The sequence below is a fragment of the Pipra filicauda genome, unplaced genomic scaffold (assembly GCF_003945595.2).
Source record: "Pipra filicauda isolate LSUMZ 115617 unplaced genomic scaffold, ASM394559v2 scaffold232_size1229904_pilon, whole genome shotgun sequence".
In the NCBI taxonomy this organism is placed as follows: domain Eukaryota; kingdom Metazoa; phylum Chordata; class Aves; order Passeriformes; family Pipridae; genus Pipra; species Pipra filicauda.
The window spans coordinates 207,709-226,908 of record NW_024104346.1 but is presented as its reverse complement, the minus strand read 5'-3'; the positions used below and the strand labels follow the sequence as shown (position 1 = coordinate 226,908).

Genomic DNA, 19,200 nt, shown 5'->3' with positions numbered 1-19,200 from the left:
GAGCTGTGTCAGGGCAGGCTCAGGTTGGATCTCAGGCAAAGGTTCTTCCCCCAGAGGCTGGTTGGGCACTGCCCAGGCTCCCCAGGGCAGTGGGCACAGCCCCAAGGCTGCCAGAGCTGCAGGAGGGTTTGGATCATCCTCTGGGGCACAGGGGGTGACTTTTGGGGATGGTCCTGTGCAGGGCCAGGGGTTGGACTCCATGATCCTTGTTGGTCCCTTCCAATTCTGTGCTTCTATGATCATCCTCCAGCCCTTTCACCCTGTGAGGGGGCACCTGAGGGGCTCTGAGCTGGAGAAGCCCCCCTGGTACAGAGGGAGGTTGTGGAGGGCTGGAAATCCCTGTGTCTGAGCCACCCAGCCTCCTGCACCTTGATCAGCACTGGCAGGGAGTGAAGCTCTGGGCTGGCAGGAGGAGAAATGGGCCCGTGCAGGGCTGAGGGTTGGACTGGATGCTCCTTGTGGGTCCCTCCCAGCTCAGCCTATTCTGGGATTCTGTGATTCCCTCATCATATCCAGCCCCAGCTCTGCTGAGCAGAGGTTTCAGGTGCCCCCAGAGTCGTGCTGGGGGGTGACATTGCAGTGAGCAGTGACAGGCACTGTGTGTCCTCCAGCTCTGCCAGTGGAGTGCAGACTCTGCAAATAGAGTTCAAACTGCAGTATTTTGTCCTGGCAGGTGATGCCTTGCTCCCCCCTGCTCCAGTCACCTCCACAGTGCTGACTTGGCAGGGTGGAAGACACAAGAAGGAATTACAGCTCTTTTCCACCACGTTGCCCCAGAGCTCTGGCTGCCACCCCTGCTGCTCTGAGAGCTGCTGGGCAGTGGGCTCTGAAAACCAAGCCTGGTTAAAAGCCCCCAAATTGGCTCCCCTGAGATGAGAGGCAGGTCACAATCAGCTCTGTTGGCTGGGGGGGTGCTGCAGTCTGGCTCTGCCTGAGCTCAGCCCTGCAAACACATTAATTCCAATTATATCGGGGTGACACATTCCAACCTTCACAGGGGGTTCCACGAGGCACCTTGTCCAGTAACCAACCTGCAGGTGCTGATTTTGGAGCTGGTAATAAACAGGGAGGTGGGTTTGGTGACTGATGGTCTGACCTTCCTGGCACTCAGACACACCCAAGCATTATCCTGCCTCTCCCAAGTTCTTCTCCATAGCTTTGTGTCCAGCCTGCCTTGCATGGCTGGGGGAGCCAGACAGCAATCTGTGGAGAATTTCTCCTGGATTTTAGGCCTTCTGGGATGACCAAGGCAGAGGGAGAGCTCTGCGTCACCCAGCACAGCTGGGCCATCCCCTTTTTTTTTTATTTTGCCAGGTTTGTGTCTCATCCTGCTGGGCAGGACCAGCCTGGGCTGTGAACTTGCTTATCTTCAGCTGCACAGAAAGAGAGGGGATTTCCTCTGGCTCTTTTGAGAGCAGCTTTCTCTAAACTGCCTGGGTGTAATGGACTCTCATCAACTTAGCAGGAAATAAGCTCTGCTCTGCTGCCTGATCTGGAGCTGGGCTTTATTGACCGCTCCTGCTCAAAGCCTTTGTTCACCAGGTGTGACTAAGTAGCCAGCCCTAAGCCCAGGAGTGAACAGTTTTTGGGATCTCATGAACTTTAATGAGGTATCTAAGCTTGCAAAACTTCTTTACTCCAGGACTTTGCCCCGCTGGCAGCAGCTGAGGTGCTGAGCTCAGGGAGCAGTGAAGTTGTGCTGCCTGTCCCCGGCTGGGAAGGAGCCCAGGGGGGGCATCTCAGACCTCAAAGAGATGCAGCAGCAAGTCTGGGAGGGAAGCACGTGCCTTTCTGAAAGGTCAGGCTTGATGCTTCACAGGTTTTGAGGCTGCATTTCCTCACCACTCAGGGGAAGTGAGAAGTGCTGGTGGATGAGTTGATTTTGCAGCCCGTGCCTGACACAGAATCCTACAGAACTGCCACGGGAGATCAGTGGGTGTGTGGATCACTGAGTGAACAGCAAACCTGCCCTCCGTGCAGTGCAGAACTTGCTGCTCCCCAGAGCCTTTTCCAGCTGCAGTGGCAGATGCTCAGAGCAAAGGAAAAGCCAGTTTTTGCGTGTGGGGAAACTCTGTGGGATACTGGAGGAGGAGGAGGAGGGATGGAGGACAAGTCATGGCTTGGGTGTGTGTGTGAGGGCAGAGACTGGGTCCAGCTGCTGTAGGAAATAAATAGAGATATATTTATGTGCTCTAAGCCTTGCAGCAGATAAAGGTGTGTAATATATATTGATTTACTCCTCAGTTTCCACTGCCACGTCCTGCAACGACCCGGGAATTCCCCAGAACGGGAGCCGGAGCGGGGACAGCAAGGAGGCAGGAGATTCCATCACCTTCCAGTGCAACCCGGGCTATGCCCTGCAAGGGGAGGCCCAAATCACCTGTGTGCAGGTGGAGAACAGGTTTTTCTGGCAGCCAGACCCTCCCTCCTGCACAGGTAAGGACACGCAGCCACCCCCCCACCGACCTCCCTGCCCCTTCCCATTCCCAGACTCCTGGACCTGGAGGTCCCACCTGGTTCCAAGAGGTGCATTTCCAGGGGTACCTGTCCCACAGAACTTTTTTGGGTTGATCCCTGGAGTGTCTGGGACAATGAGGATCTAGTTCATGCTGGGAGCTCCCAGGACACGGTGCAGTGGAAGGGATGATATTTAACCTGACAAGGCCAAATTAGAGGCTCCTTTAAAACTCAGGTTGGTGGAGAGGACTGGGGCCGTGGGTGAATCATTTCTGCATGAGGAGACAGCAAACTCTGCCATGAGAAAGGGCTTTCTGACATTTTCTTTGAGCTCATAAAGGAATAAAAGAAGCTCCTAAAAGGGATTCTTTTTAATACATCCAAAACCCAGTCATGCCAGGCACTCTAGAGCAATAAACACCAAATTTGCTGGCCAATTAAATGCCAACCACAAATTACTTTACCTGTAACCTTCATTGCTGCTTGGGCACTGTTACCCCAAGCAAGAAAAACCAATTAATTCACTTTCTAACATCACACTTCATGCCCAGGGTCTGTGCTGCAGGAGGACTTGGGTTCTGAATGACTCTGGATTGAGTTTGGCACCTCCTCAGCCTCCCAGAGACAGTTCTTTTAATCTTCCCAGGGCTGTAACTAAATCATGGTGTTGTATGTCGTGCCCATCTCTTCATTTTCCCGTGGAGTTTTCCCACCAGGAGCTGAACTCTGAGTCCTTTGCAGAGAAAAGCAGCCAGTGCCTTTATCTTGGAGTGAGATGAGTTCCCACAGGTCACCTCCTGTTTGACCTGGAGTCATAAACTCCGTGAAGAAGCTGCAAACAACATCCTGCTCCTTCCCTTCTCCAGTGACAAAGGGTCTGGAGGAACAATCAGTGGCCAAATACCAGTTTTACAGGAACTGGGGGGACAGGCTGCCTGGTTGGAGCTTGAGCTGGGAAAGGGTGTTAAATTGAAAGCTTGCATTTTACATATTTAGCATTTCAAATGGATTTTCACATCTTTGCACGACTTCCTCGGTCCCCGAACGACGTGGGCTGAGCAGGAACCTCGACTGAGACAGCCCCAGGAGCTTTGGGGTATTTGAAGTTTGTATCCTGGCCAGCTCCAAACAGCAGTGGCTGAGATCACTTGCTGCTTTAAATCCTTTGGAGACCAGGGGGGGGGATTTTCAAAGGACTCGTCTCCCTCGGGCTTTTCAAACACGAGTCCTCACACTTTGGTTTCTTCTGGATTTTCCCCTGAGTGGAAGGGGAAAGCACCCTTGGGGTTAAGATGAAGGTGAATGGACACAGAATAGGTGCTTGTGGTTCTTCCAAGGTGTTTGTGGGTGACCCTCAACTAAATTCTTTCGTGTCTGTGCTGTGATTTCCTTGTCTATCCCAGAGGGATAACAGCCCTCCTGTGGCTGGACTTGGGGCCTTGGGGGAAAGTCTCTGGTTTAATCTCCACTGTGACCTTTTTAGACCAGCCCCACTGTGTTTTACCCGATGTCTGGAGATTCTTGTGTGTTTACAGGCTTTAGGAAAGCCCACAGGATAAAAACAGAAAAATACCAAAGCCCACACGTGCTCACTCCTTCGTGGAACCTGGATTTGTTCCATCATTTTTGCCCCATCCCAGCTCATTTCCCACCCCTTTGTTGCCTTAGGCTGGTGTCAGACCCCCGAGTTTAACACAGACTGTGCTCCCCTCCCTCTCCCCCCATCCCAAATCTGGGAGGATTGATCTGAGCACCAGGGGAATCTCAGAGCATCGACCCTCCCGAGGAGGCTGCAGAAAGGCTGACGGCAGAAAATCACTCCTGTTTGCCACGGTGGAAACACAAGCAGGCACTTCCAGCCTTAAAAAAGTAATAATTGATTTTTCAATCAGCTTGCCATTTAATGTGTTGGTAACTGGAATAAACATGAATGAGCCATTAGGCCCAGACAACATGTTTGCACTTGGTTAGCAACAGATTGGGGCTGGGAGCTGCCTAAAGGAATGCAACAGAAAAGCATAAAATAACTCTCTGTCCCTCTGGTTGCTCACTTACAGATCTCAGGAGGGTTGTGGTGGCATCCCTGGCTCTCTGTGTGTGGGTCCCCTCTGGAATGACCTCTGGGAGAGCCACCACAACCTCCTGTAACACAGGACTGGGACTCCAACACTCCCGTGGGTCCCTTCCAGCTCAGGATATTCCAGGATATCTGTGTCAGCTGCTTCCCTGACACCTCACCTACCCACAGCTCCCTGCTTTGCCTTCCCTGTACCTCTCACCTGCTGGTTTTTCAGTCTCTGTGACACAAACCCTGCCCCCTTTGCCTGTTCTTTGTGTTTGCAGCTCCCTGTGGAGGGATCCTGACGGGCCCCTCAGGGGTGATCCTGTCCCCCCAGTACCCCGAGCCCTACCCCCCTGGCAAGGAGTGTGACTGGAAGCTCACGGTGTCTCCAGACTATGTCATTGCCCTGGTGTTCAACATGTGAGTACCCAAGGGGTTGGGCACCCTCTGGGGCTGTCCCTGGGCACGGGGAGGGGGCACCAGGGGCTGCAAATCACTGGGAAGGAGCCAAACCAAACCTGGTGGGATGGTCCCATATCCTGGGCAACCTGTTCTCAGGCATTAATCTGAGAACATCAGATTAACATCATATCTCAGCTGCAGCTCCTCTTTGACATGCACAGTTTTTGCACAGTGTTTGTGTGCCAGAAGCATCCCCTCAGATCAGCTGCTTTAACAGAACATAATTCTGCCAAATATTGTTTTAGTCACAAAAAAAAAACCCTGGGAGGAAACATGTTGGGTAGTTTTAATTCTGAAATACCTTGCTGAGAGGGCTTATTTAAATTTAACTGTGGTGCAGCACATGCATCTGTGGGATGGAGTCAGGAATGTCCTGTACATCAGGAGTTCTCCTGCTCCAAGCACTCCTTTGGTTTTGCAGCTTCAGCCTGGAGCCTGGCTATGATTTCCTTCACATCTATGATGGCCCTGACTCCCTGAGCCCCCTGATTGGGAGCTTTTATGGCTCCCAGCTCCCCGAGAGGATCGAGAGCAGCAGCAACAGCCTGTTCCTGGCGTTCCGGAGCGACGCCTCCGTCAGCAACACCGGCTTTGTCATCGAGTACACAGGTGAGGGTGGGCACCTGGGCACACCTGGGCACGCCTGGGCACACCTGGGCATGCCTGACCTGGCTCACTCAGCAAACACTGGCACCTTCCCTGTGCTCTAATCAGGTTAAAGCAAAGCTGGACCGAGTGGGAGAGGCTCGAGGCGCCGTGGGAGCCTCTCTCCTCTCCAGGAGTCATCCCGAGGTTCTGCCACGACCAAAACACATTTAAGAGGCATGTAGGGAAAATGGGGAATTCTGGAGGCTGGAGAAAGAGCCAGGGTGCATAGATAACATGAACACAGCTAAGACAGCAGCAGAAAAGGGCTGTGGGATCTGTCACGAGTGGCTGCTTTTTTGTGGGACTTTCGTGAACAGAGAAGAAAGTCTTTACTTTTTTTTCTTTCAAGAAAATCAAGGGAGATTCCCAGAAAACATTCCTTTACTGTCCAGGCTGTATTGTGTATAATATTTCTTGCTCCACACTGAAATCAAATCGTTCTGTCTCTGGTGAGCAGAAGATGCCACTTCACAGAACGACAGAGTGGTTTGGGCTGGGAGGGACCTTAAAACTCCTCCAGCATGAGGTCCCCCTTGAGCCTCCTCTTCTCCAGGCTGAGCCCCCCCAGCTCCTTGTGCTCCTGGTGCTCCAGCCCCTTCCCCAGCTCCATTCCCAGCTCTGGACACGCTCCAGCTCCTCAAAGGAGGTAAAGGAAGGAGGGAGGCAGTAAAACAGCGTGGTGGCCTCAGCTGTGGTGGTTGGAGAGATCCCCGGGTGTTTTTAGCTCTGGAAGGAGCTGGGAAGTGACAGACCTGGCACTGCTGGTGGGGAGAGGGGGAAGGAGAAGGCGGCTTTGGCAGGTGCACCCCTTGTTTGTGCCTGGAGTAGGTGGAAGAAGGGAGTTGTTACGAGCTGGAGTAAAAATCTGCTCTGCAAAAGCGGGATCTGACGAGTCAGAGCAGGGAGATGGAGCAAAAACTGGGGGATGGAAACAGAGCTGGAAAGAAACGATTCCTCCAGCCTGCTCTGGGCTGCAGGGACTGCTTTGGAGTGTGGGGAGAACAGCTCCAGGTGTTCTGTGGAACTGGGCTTGGCCTCTCGTGCTGGAGAGGTGAGGGGTGACCCCAGGAGCACGTGGGGGTTTGGGTGAAGGGCATGGGAAGGAGTTTCCAGGCTGGGAGCTCCAAAGTGGGAGATTTCCTCACGCTTTTTAGTAACTCCTCTTTCTCTTATGGGCCAGAAGTGAAGAGGCATGAAATGGAAAGCAAATGAAGCAAAGCTGATTACTTTTCACCCTTCCAAAGGAATGGGAAAAAAAACCCAAAACAAACCATCCCCGAGCCCGATTTGAAATTCGTGATTATTTTGCCAGAACTGTTTTGCCCATCCTGAGCTAATAAACATCCACTCAGCATTATTTATGGGTTATTTAAGGTGGAAACTCCCCACAGGAACGCTGTGCTGTAAAATTCCTTGCAAGGCAGGCTGTTTAACAACACCCAGCACTGCTTGAAAACAGTCAGAACTGGGTGATGCTGTTTGAAAATCAGCTCTGTGTCCTTATGGAAAAGGTGATCCATGGACTTGGGAGGAGTTTTGGAGCGTGCTGGGCTCCTGGTGAGCTGGTGTGGATGCCCAGAGAAGCTGAGGCTGCCCCAGCCCTGGGAACATTCCAGGCCAGGTTGGTGGTGGAGGGAAAACCAGTGGCTGCTGTTCCTGGTGGAAACATTTCACATCCCTTTGTTCCCTGTTCACCTGGATCCCCAGTGGTGAAGGAATCCTTGGAGCTGATCCCATTTTTCACTGCAAGCAGAAAAACAAAAGCAAGGTCTGGGGGCTTTGCTGTTCTCTGTTTCTCCCTCCACACCTTCCCCAAATACTGAAAGGCCATGATTTAATGCTCAAACACATTCTAATTGTTCACAGAGCCACTGCTCTCAGGAAAGCCCTCAGCTTTAATGAGCAATTTCCAAATGACAAAAGAGCAGGATTAATCAAAGCCCCTAATTATATTTCAGGCAGGGGGAAAAAAAGAAAAAAAAAAAAAAAAAAAAAAAAAGGAAAAAAAAAAAAACCTTAGAAGAAGAGGGAAAGAAGTATCCAAGATCTGACAGCTCCGTGGTCTTTACTGGAATTTTCATATGTAAATGGAGTTTTTAACTCTGCAGGGCAGAGTGAACAGGGAGAAAAATGTCTTCATTTTGTTTAAGTGCTTGTAATCATTTTGCCATAATTGCAGCCGTGCTGCACATCTGGAGAGTCACCCAGCTCACACATGGCACTGAATTTCCACGGTGAGAGCAGAGACAGCTCTTGGATCCAGGAGTGTGGGGTGCCAGGAGATGATGGGAACAGATGTGGCACGTCTGAAATACGCTCCATGTTCAGTCTGGGTTTGTGTGTCCTGGTTTGCAAAGTTCCTCCCAGCCTGTTCCTGTGCAAGGAGAGGGAGTGGGGAGACTTAAATGGAGCAGCTGAGGGAGCTGGGGGGGCTCAGCCTGGAGAAAAGGAGGCTCAGGGGGGACCTTCTGGCTCTGCAACCCCCTGACAGGAGGGGGGAGCCGGGGGGGGTCGGGCTCTGCTCCCAGGGAACAAGGGACAGGAGGAGAGGGAACGGCCTCAGGCTGTGCCAGGGGAGGGTCAGGTTGGACATCAGGAGGAATTTCCTCATGGAAAGTGTGGTCAGGCCTTGGAAGGGGCTGCCCAGGGAGGTTTGGAGTGCCCAGCCCTGGAGGTGCCCAAGGAAGGGCTGGATGTGGCACTGAGTGCTCTGGGCTGGGGACAAGGTGGGCATCGGGCACAGGTTGAAGTCCATGGACTGGGAGGGCTTTTCCAACCTCAGGGATTCTGGGAAATCAAGACTTTGCCTCGTTGAGTGGATGTTGGGTACCTGTAAATATGTGAGTGAGCTTCCTCCTTCCAGTGCTGGTTCTGGGCATCCCAGGAAGGTCTGGGCCAGCAGGAGGGAGCTGAGCCCTGAGCCCTGCACGTGCTCCTGCCCTTCGCGATGTGCTTCAGCGACATCCCCAGATGGAAAAAAGCCAAAAAAACACCCCCAAAACGTAACTGACCAAAATTTTAGGGTGATTTTACGAGACCAGTGAAGCTCTTGGGAACTGTCTCCCGCAGAAAACCCCCGGGAGTCGTGCTTCGACCCGGGCTCCATCAGGAACGGCACCCGCGTGGGCTCGGACCTCAAGCTGGGATCCACCATCACCTACTACTGTGACGGGGGCTACGACATCCAGGGGGTCTCCACCCTCACCTGCATCATGGGAGGGGATGGAAAACCCACCTGGAACAAACCCCGCCCCACCTGCACAGGTAATTCCCGGGAGAGGGACCAGCCTGCCCGGTGCCAAACCTTTCATTGTCACAGTCACAAACCTGATGTTGCTTTTTGCAGAGAGAGGGGGATTCTCAGCCTTTTGTCATTTTTTCAGGCTTTTTAACACCACCCCCCCCCAGTGTTAAAATCAGGGAGAGCTGATTTATATGAGTTTATAAGAGGTTTCTTGAGCCTTCTTTGGCTCAAGAGGGAACTGGCCACGGAGATCCTGTGCCCCTGGTGCAGGGCAGGACTCAGGAAGCCACTTCAACATTTGCTAAAACCTGAGCCTTGCTAATCAAAACCCTTTCCTGAGCAGGGTCAGAGTTTAGGGAGAAAACAAGATATGTTATTTTCTTAGGGGTTCTGTGGTTCTTCTGTTTTGTTTTCTGACTTAATGGTTTAAATGATGGGTTTGCAGTCAGAGTTTAATGTGAGAAGGGAATCCAGAGGTAGCTGTCAGTCTGTGCTGAGGGGGAAGAAGGAATTCCCTGATTTTGGAAAGGGAGGGTGAAAAAAAGCAGGGACTCATCCTGCCAGGCCCTGAGCTGTGAGCCAGGTGGGGAGCAGTTATCCCACATTATCCTGCACCACACCCATCCCTTCCCCAGCACGGCTGGATAATGAAATGTGAAGCCGGGATGATTTCAGGGCATGGTTTTCCTTAATGGGAGCTCCCAGGGATCACCTGGAGCAGGGTGTGGGTCGTGGCTGGGGGCACTGACAGGGCCCAGCACTCTGGGAGCAGCTGGTGTTGCAGGCTCTGGGAGTGACCCCTTGTTGCCTGTGCCTTGCAGCTCCCTGTGGGGGTCAGTACACGGGCTCCGACGGCGTCGTCCTGTCTCCGAATTACCCCCAAAACTACACCACTGGCCAGGCCTGCTTGTACTTCATCGTGGTGCCCAAGGACTATGGTATTGTATCCGGGTGTTTTTGGAACTCTGTCCTGCTCTGCAGCTCTTGCTTGCTTTGTTTGACTTGAGCAAAGCAGTGAAATAAGTGCATCTGGAAACGGGGACAAGGGAGGCTGGAAAACAAGTGGTGCTGTTGGATGCTGTTTGCTGTGGGTGGGTTTGTGGATGTGACTTAAGGGTCATTTTTTATTTCTAAGTAACATGGGAAAAGCATGGAATGGTTTGGGTTGGAAGGGACCCTAAAGATCCTCTCATTCCAACCCATTGCCATGGGCAGGGGCATGTAAATTAAATTCTAAAATTGGGTACAAACCAAAGCCAGATCCATTTATAAGGATCATTGTTCTTTTTCTAGGCTTTGGTGCTGCTTAGGTTGGGTCAGAGCTTGAATACAAGAGTTAAGAATGTTCTAGAAGCTGCTGGGGGTTGGTAGTGGTTGATTTTCCTGTTTGAAGGGAATTTGAAGTCCTTAAAGAGCTCTGGCAGGTGAGGGGCTCTAAATGCTCTTCTTTGATGCTGCTCTCAGAGCATTGTATTGATCCCCTCAGTCCCCACGGCCCTTCCAGCTGCTTGGGATTCCCTGTGCCAGGATGGCAGAGTGGGAAATAAGGATTCTGTGTCCAGAACTCAGTTAGAAACACTCAGATTCCCTGGAAGTGTCCAAGGCCAGGTTGGAGCAGCCTGGTCCGGTGGAAGGTGTCCCTGCCCATGGAACGAGATGGGTTTTAAGGTCCCTCCCAACCCAAACCAGCCTGGGATTCCATGAATTCCTGTGTGCATCCAGGATCCATCTGAGTTCCTGATGAAGTACCAACACTGCTCTTACAGCTCTTGGATCTCTTTTACTTGAGCTGGTCTTGGTGTTGTCTTAAAAACAAGAGTAACACGAAGGTCAGACAGTCTGATCCCAGGGTGGAAATTAGTTCCCCTTCTCCCTCTGCTCCCTTTCAACATCCTCATTAAAAACGAGCAGGAAAACCATTAGCAGGGGATGTTCTGCATTTCCCAGCCCTGCCCTGCTCAGGTTCTGTGCAACAGGACTCTTGGGGTGGAGGGGTGGTGCTACTGTCACTTCTCCAGTGTTCCTGCCATCAGAGCTGGGCTGGAATGTTGCCTGGATGTGCAGGGAACAAATGTCGTGGCCTGGTGGATGATGGATTTCACAGCAAGAGACCTCTCAGCTTGTGAATCTGCACTTAAGAGCTTGAAAAGGCAAAGCCAGGAGAGGAGACAAAGGGAGGAAAAAAAAAGCTTCTAAGTGCAGATTTGTCAGGAAAAAAAAACACACCCTGTTGTTATCCTGTGAAATATAAAGATAAATAACTGAAGTGTCTTTGCTTCAGCAAAAAAAAAATGCTTGATCGTTTCATTATTGTTATTTTCTCCCTTGTATGAGCTCTGCCTGCTCCTGGCTATTTACTGTATGCAGGGAGAATAATAATAATAGTAATAATAATGATAACAACAGCAACAACAACAGTGATAGCAACAACAATAATCATTTTTAAAAATCATGTGCTTTCCTCAGCAGGGTCAGAGTTCAGTGAAGGGTTTTTTTTCTCAGGGGTTCTGTGGTTATTTTGTTTTGCTTTCTGTCTCAGTGGTTTAAACGACGGGTTTGCAGTCAGAGCTTAATTTGAGAAGGGAATCCAGAGGTAGCTGTCAGTCTGTGGTGATGGGAAGAATGAAATCCCTTAAAGTGTAATAATAATGATGATCATAACGTGTAATAATAATAGTAATAACAGGGATAATAATAATGAGGGTAATAATAATAATAAATAAATAAAAACACATCTACTGTATGCAGTGAGACCAGAGCACCCTCATTAGCAGGCTCTGTAAGCAGGTTCAGGACTGAATATCAATAAAATCACGAATATCCTCTCTCCCAACCATCCACCCCGAGCAGAGAGATCCCACCTGGAAATCGAGTTCCTCAAGACAGGGATTGTTATTTTGTCCAGGTTTGGTGTGATGCTTGACCCAAGGGGAGCCAGTTCCCTGACAGAGGCTCAATACAGACAATAAATAACAGTTATGGCTTGGTGGAATTACAAAGCCCGTGTGGTGCAGGCAGGGAGGGGATGAGTCACAGATTCCCTCTTGGATGATGAATCAGTGGGAAGGAGCCGTGGCAGGAACTCGGGGGAGGCTGGGGCTGCCTCTGTTGGGCCGACTCTGGGGCTAAATAAAGGGTTCCCATCTTCCCAGGCTGTCAGTCAGGCCCTGTTTGTCTCTGCCTGGAATAAAAGCAGCTGGAACACGAGCCCAAACAGCTCAGTGTGTGCTGGGACAATACATGGCATCGTTGGGAGCGGGGGGATTGTTGGGATGTCCCAGGACAGGGCAGGAGCTGGGCTGGGCTGATCCTTCCAGCTCAGGGTGTTCCTGATTCCGTGGCCCTGTGAAACACCTCCTGGCTGTGTGGGGCGGTGCTGGGGGTGGCAGTGGGGACAGCAGAGGGGCAGCAGAGGGACAGCAGTGTGGCTCATGCCCCCACCACTCCCTCTCTCCTCAGTGGTCTTCGGGCAGTTCGCCTTCTTCCAAACCGCGCTCAACGACGTCGTGGAGGTCCACGATGGCCCCAACCAGCACTCCAGGCTCCTCAGCTCCCTCTCAGGCTCTCACACAGGTAGGAAGCACGTCCCTGTTGCTGCTGGGAAGAGCAGGTTCAAACCCCAGCCTGACACTGACCATCTGCTCTGTGTGTCCCACTGCCGTGGCTCTTGCTTGCATCTCCATCTCCTGTTTGCCTTTCTCCCCACCCAGGTGAATCCTTGCCCTTAGCTACCACCAACCAGATCCTCATCAAATTTAGCTCCAAGGGTCAATCCACAGCCAAAGGTTTTCATTTTGTCTACCAAGGTGAGTACAGCTCTGTTCTGGAGGCATCCTCAGGTCGGTCCCGAGATAATGGTCAAAAATATGGGGATGTCCCAAAGTGTCCTGAGCTGCTTTTGGTGTCTGTGGGTCCTGAACAGGAAATATCCCAAGGGATTAATGTTGTTTTGGGAGCAGTGATCTGGCAGGGCTGTCTGGCTGCTGTAGGTACTTTATATTCAGACCTTTCATCCCCACTCAGCCTCAGCCCTCGCTCATCCCAGGATTAGTATCAGAACCATCTCACTGAGTCATGCCCTGAGTTACACGGGGAATTTGGAGATTTATCCCCCGGCAATTTTTCCCAGTGGCATTTTAGCACATTTCTGGGTGTAAGCAGCTGAAATCTTGTCTGGCAGCTCTGAAATCCTCCCTCTCTGCGTGTCACAGGCTTAGGTCTCCTGCTGTCAAACTCTTGCCCCTTGATCCCCTCAGTAACAGCTTGTGTTGCACTGGGAGGGCCCCACTGAGGGATTTTATGGGAGTAAATAGACAGTGATGCACAGAACAGTGAGAAAACAGGAGGGATTTCTCACCCACGTGCTCTCTGGAGTTCTCTGTGGTAAGCTTTTGCTGCAAAGTGGGGACAGACAACAGAGTGACCTGTGCCTTCCCTGGGGGCGAAGTGAAACATGGTTTGGATTTTAGAGTATCCAGAGATCTGTTCTCTCGAATTTCTGCCTAATTATTGTCAAACAACTGTAGTTCTGACTGTGATCTTCAAAGAGTTCAGCAAAGCAGAGGTTCTGATGAAACTCTCCGAGGGACAGGGAGGGATTGTTGGGGTGTCTGTGCAGGGCCAGGGGTTGGACTGAGTGGTCCTTGTGTTCCCTCCCCACTCAGGATATTCCATGATGCTGTTAGTGCTTTCTCTTCTCAATGGTCATGTTTGGCCTCAGTTTGGGCTCAGTTTGGGCTCAGTTTGGACTCCGTTTGGGCTAAGTTTCGGGCTCTGGGTCAGTTTGGACTCAGTTTGGGCTCAGTTTGGACTGTTTGAGCTCAATTTGGGCTCAGTTTGGACTCAATTTGGGCTCTGGACTGTTGGAGCTCAGTCTGGGCTCAGTCTGGGCTCAGTCTGGGCTCAGTCTGGGCTCAGTCTGGGCTCAATTTGGGCTCTGGACTGTTGGAGCTCAGTGTGGGCTCAGTGTGGGCTCAGTGTGGGCTCAGTTTGGGCTCAGCCCCTTCGCACTTTGGGTACAACCAGATTTCCGCGCCGCCTTTAACAGGTCTTTGATTTAACACTCCATATTTCCGACGTGTGTGCTCTGACCGTGTTTTATCCCTCTCTCCCCTTGCCCCCTGGTCCCTGCTGCCCCCCAGCCGTGCCCAGGACCAGTGCCACGCAGTGCAGCTCCGTGCCGGAGCCGCGCCACGGCCGCCGCCTGGGCAGCGACTTCGCCGTGGGCGCCGTGGTGAGGTTCGAGTGCAGCCCCGGCTATGCCCTGCACGGCTCCCCCACCATCGAGTGCCTCACCATGCCCGGGGCCCTGGCACAGTGGAACGTGTCTGTGCCCACCTGTGTGGGTAGGTGACCTCGGGGGGAGATGAGACAGAACAGTTCGTCCTCTGCCGTGGTGGGATTTTCAGGCTTGTCCTGGGAAAGGCCGGGGGTTGGACTTTGTGGGTCCCTCCCAGCTCGGGGTGTCCCGTGATTCTATGAAAAAAAACATCCACAGCAAAACAAACCACTGGTGGAACTTGAAAAACCTCTTTCATACCTCTTACAACCTGCCCAGGGAGTTGTGGCTGCCCCATCCCTGGGAGTGTCCCAGGCCAGGTTGGACGGGGCTTGGAGCAACCTGGGCTGGTGGAAGGTGTCCCTGCCCATGGTGGGGGGTTGGAGTTAGATGGGCTTTAAGGTCCCTCCCAACCCAAACCCATTCTGGGATTCTCTGTTACATAAAGAAGCCCAACCTGCCTCTGAGCAAGAGCAGCTGAACCTCAGATTCCAGGGAATGGACCTTTTGATCCAACAGTCGTTGTGAGATCTGGGACAGCACTTGGAATGAATCAGATGTGTCTGAAAGCTGCTTTCACCTCCTCTGGAGAAGAGCTGTTCCTGAAGGATCAGTCTCCTGGCTGATGTGTTCCCCACACCTGAGGGCTGGGCACTGCCCTGTCAGAAGCTAAAAAGGGGTTATTTATACAAATCTTGATTTGGGTTTATTTATACTATCCTTTATTTATTGGGGTTATTTATACTATCCTTTAATCATGAGCCACTTCTTGCTTTTCTGTCCGTGGATGGGTGTTTGCAAGGTGTTTTCAGCATAAAGCCAATTGCAAATTCCACTTTCAAACAGCGATTTCCTCCTTCCAGTGCCGTGCGGTGGGAATTTGACGGAGCGCAAGGGAACCATCCTGTCCCCGGGGTTCCCCGAGCCCTACCTGAACAGCCTCAACTGTGTGTGGAAGATCACAGTCCCTGAAGGAGCAGGGATCCAGGTACAGTGTCAGAGACAGGAGGAAACAGTGTCTGGTGCTCTTAGAGAGGCCACGTGTTGTGAATCTCTGCCTCTCCCGGGAAAGAAGGTGGAATTCTCTGGGATCAAATATTCACTTACCCTGCGACTGCCAGAGTGGGCAGGGACTGAGCTCTGCTCTGAGCGAGCAGGGACAGGACCCAGGGAATGGCCTGAAGGTGTGTTAGGATGGATCTCAGGGAAAGGTTCTTCCCCCAGAGGCTGGTTGGGCACTGCCCAGGCTCCCCAGGGTCTGGGCACAGCCCCAAGGCTGCCAGAGCTCCAGGAGGGTTTGGATCATCCTCTCAGGGACAGGGGGGGATTGTTGGGGTGTCTGTGCAGGGCCAGGGGTTGGACTGGATGATCCTTGTGGGTCCTTTCCCAATTCTGCTGGAGCTGTGGGGTTTTAAGTAGATCTAAAAAGGGAGCAGACTTTGATACCTGACTGCTCAATAGACACGAGGTGCTCAGAGACTGGAGAGCTTTAAACTGGTGGTGTTTATTTATGGTTGCTCTGCTTTATTTATGACAGCAGAGTCTGGAATTAACGGCCTCAAGCTGGAGGAGGACTGGTTAAATGGGATATTGGGAAGAAATCCTTTACTGTAAGGGGTGGTACCAGGCACAGGTTGCTGTGAGGAAAGGCTGGGAAAATTGGGATTGTTCAGCCTGGACAAGAGAAGGCTTTGGGGTGACCTGATTGTGACCTTCCAGTGCCTGAAGGGAGCTGAGAGACACTCTGAGGGACAGGGTGGGATTGTTGGGGTGTCAGTGCAGGGCCAGGAGCTGGACTGGATGGTCCTCGTGGGTCCCCCCCAGCTCAGGATAAGATTCCAATGGATTTTTGCCTCCTGGAGGCACCGTGTGTGGGAAACCAGCTGGGGCTGTGTGGCTGTGCTGGGGAATATTTTGGATATTTGGATATTTTGGGTGCAGATCTTTGCAGTGCTGTACTTGTGGGATGCTGGGAGCCGTGGGAGCTGGCTGTGCCAGCAGAGGTGCAGCAGTGTGACTGGACAATCCCAGCCCTGCTGCTCCCTGTCTCCAGGTAAATGAGCTCTCTCTCCAGATCCTTTTTGTGGGCTCTTATCATTCCTCTGCAGGAATGGCCCCGGGAGCAGGAGGATGTGGAGAATTAAACCCAACATCAGAGACCAAAGCTGAGACAAAGGCCCCCCTGAGGTGCCCTCCCTGAGCCTGGCACGGGGTGACACACAGGAGGTGGATTCTTGGCCAGGCCCATTCATCCCACATCTCCTTATCTGAGGGTTTCTTCCCTCCTCTTTGCACCACTTCACGGGGTGTTTTGTTCATTAAGTGCTTTTGTTTCTCTGCCCTGTGTTTGCTGATGGGTTTGCAGCTCCCAGCTCTTGGCACAGGGTTTATTGGAACAGCAGCTCAGCTCTCCCAGGCTGGAGGTTTCTTACCTGGGAATTGTGACCTGGTGCCACCACATCACAACCCAGAACCACACCTGACCTTGGCTCTGGGATGGGCAGAGCTGGGGGGGGAGCAGCACTGGGGGCATCACAGAGAAACAGCACCAGCCTGGGGTGATCTTTTGAACCCTCTGCCAGGCTTTTGCTGTGCCCAGTCCAGCAAATCCTGGGATTTTAGCCATTTTTTAACCTCCCACAAATGCCAGGAGGATCCATTTAGCCCAGCCAAACTTTACAAGAGTTGAGACAGTGTGCAGGTTGCTGGAGATTCCTGGGGTGGGGAGGTGATAACTCAGTTTTTAAAGCTTTGTAAATACCTGTCTGTGTTCTGCACCCCCATGTTTGGAGGGTGAGCCCTCAGTGCCCCTTCCAGCCCCTTGGAGCTGTTCTTGCCCATCAGCTGAGCCCAGAGGGAAGCAGGAATTGCAGCAGGATGTTAAGCCTGGCTTTATTCATAAGAGATTTGGGGTTTTTTCACCTCCTGGGTTGTGCAGACACAGCTCTCATGTAAAACTGGGAAATGGAATGGCTTAATGGTTTAAAAGTTTGGGGGTTTTGGTTTTTTGGGGGTTGGGTTTTTATTTTTCATTGTTTTATTTTTTTTTACCCCTTTCCTGCTGGGTGGGATTTTTTTTGCAGGGGATATTTTGGGGTCTGACACAGAATGCAGGCAAACAAAAAAATGTGTGTTTTGTGGTTGTGCTCTGCCAGTGCCAAGCTGGAAGTCCAGTTGGCAGGTCTGGGGTGGGAGGGTTTTGGTGGAGAGCAGGACCCTGGTCCTTCAGTGTGACCCCCCTTCCCCTGGGACAGCTTGAAAGAGGGGAAGTTTAGATGAGATATTAGGAAGAAATATTTTACTGGGAAGGTGGTGAGACACTGGAGACACCTGAGGAAGGTGATGGTCACAGAGCTGGACCCACCCCAGAACCTGCCCCCTTCCCTGGTCCCTGCTTTTGTTTATTAGATGCTAATTTAAGCATCAGTTTACCCTGGTTTTGTGCAACAATTAAAGGTTAAACAACTGTAAATCAGGGGAGGAGGTGAAATTAAAGCTTTCTTGGTAGCAGGACTCACTTGCAGGATTTTTATGTAATCAGGGTACTTCTGGCATGAATTATTCATCCCCATAGCAAACCTTCCTGAGTGAATTAATTTATATACATGGCAGTAAATAGATGCAGATCCCTTGTGAATCCACATGTCAGACCAGAATTAGGACCTTAAAAATGTTTATTCCGTTAAGTTGGGGGTTGGGGGGGGTGGGTGGAGAGGAGAATAAATAATTTAGGAAATGTAAGAGCAAACAAAATGCTCCTTCTCAATCCACTTTCAATAATGGAAATCACAATAGGGGTGTAATGAGGCAGGAAGGGAGGGATTGGCTTGGTCAGTGTGAGCAGTGATGGCTCTGTGGGGGTCACTGCAATTCCTGCCAGATGAACTCCACTTCCTTTCTGCTAAAAAAATCCTTTGGAGGAACTTTAGAGCCTGTTCTATTGTGGAGAAGAAATCAAGGAGGAAGAAAGGTTAAAGTGGCCGAAATAATGGGGTTTGATTTGATTTTTTATTATTTAAATGGGTGTGTTGCACTTGCTGTTTAGAGGGGCAGAGGCAAGTGGGGGTTTGGGGTGGATGGAATAAGACTGGGGGGGGGGGGAAGGGAGTTTTTTCCATGGAAAAAAACATGGAATAAGACTGTGGGGAAACAGGGAGGGTGTTCCAAGGGTTGTGTCCCACATGTGTGGAGCTGAGGTTTGAGGGCACTGAGCTCCCCTCCCTGCTCTGTGCTGCCAGGATCCAGCTGAATTCCATTGGGATTGGTAGGAATTCCTCATCCAGAGAGATGAAAGAGCTGAGGCTCTGCAGAAGAGGGAAATCTCACCCAAATTACCAAAGTTCCAGCATCCTCCTTGTCTGCAGCCGAGTTGTACAAGTCATTTATGCTCCTGATTTGTCTTTTTGTAGGGTTTTGGTCTCCCAGTTTGATTTGAGGTGCCCAGTGTTGGAAAATTTCATCAAGAGCTCACAGATTAAAGCTGGTTTCTCCCAAACACCTTTGGCTTCCTCTCAGCTCTGCTGCCTCACTCTCTCTCAGCCAGTTCCCCAAACTTGATTTTGTGTTTTTAGTGGGACACTGAATGCTCTGAACCCCCTGTGTTTAAGGAATAAAGACAAAATCCCTTTTAATGGTAATCGTGGCAGACAAATCCGTGCCATTACTCGGAGCTCTTTGCCCCGGGGACGAGCTGCTTTTGGGTGTAAATGCAGATTTCTCAGCTCGTCTGAGGATCGTGTTGATGTTCTCACTAATGGAGTCAAGTGACTTCCTAAAGCCTCCAAACCTTATGGGCCGTGGCAGGGAAAGGTGAAATCTGAAAATGCAGCTCGGGTGATTCAACTAAAAGCCGAGAGAGAAACGAGGCAAAGGCAGAAACTTGATTGGATTTTTTTTTTTTTTTAAAAATCCCGTTGTTTAATGTGGTTTTTTTTTTTTGTTGTTTCCTTTTAGCTCGTGGGTTGTGGGTGGTTGCTTTTTGGTTTGAAAGGGTTGAAAGTCTTCAGGGATTTCTCAAAACAAGGGAGGGGAAAAAAGGCTGGGATTCTC

General features: G+C 51.3%; 1 protein-coding gene across 3 annotated transcripts in view; it reads left to right on the top strand.

Annotated features, from left to right (window-relative positions):
• The window catches only part of CSMD2 (CUB and Sushi multiple domains 2), a 249,974-nt gene that overhangs the window by 169,327 nt on the left and 61,447 nt on the right, over window positions 1-19,200 (top strand). For all 3 annotated transcript variants that reach the window (XM_039381590.1, XM_039381589.1, XM_039381591.1), the window contains 9 exons: window positions 2,245-2,436; window positions 4,801-4,939; window positions 5,403-5,590; window positions 8,699-8,893; window positions 9,695-9,811; window positions 12,333-12,446; window positions 12,584-12,679; window positions 14,015-14,218; window positions 15,015-15,139. In XM_039381590.1, the coding sequence (XP_039237524.1) occupies window positions 2,245-2,436; window positions 4,801-4,939; window positions 5,403-5,590; window positions 8,699-8,893; window positions 9,695-9,811; window positions 12,333-12,446; window positions 12,584-12,679; window positions 14,015-14,218; window positions 15,015-15,139 (1,370 nt within the window). The remainder of the gene's footprint in view (window positions 1-2,244; window positions 2,437-4,800; window positions 4,940-5,402; window positions 5,591-8,698; window positions 8,894-9,694; window positions 9,812-12,332; window positions 12,447-12,583; window positions 12,680-14,014; window positions 14,219-15,014; window positions 15,140-19,200) is intronic.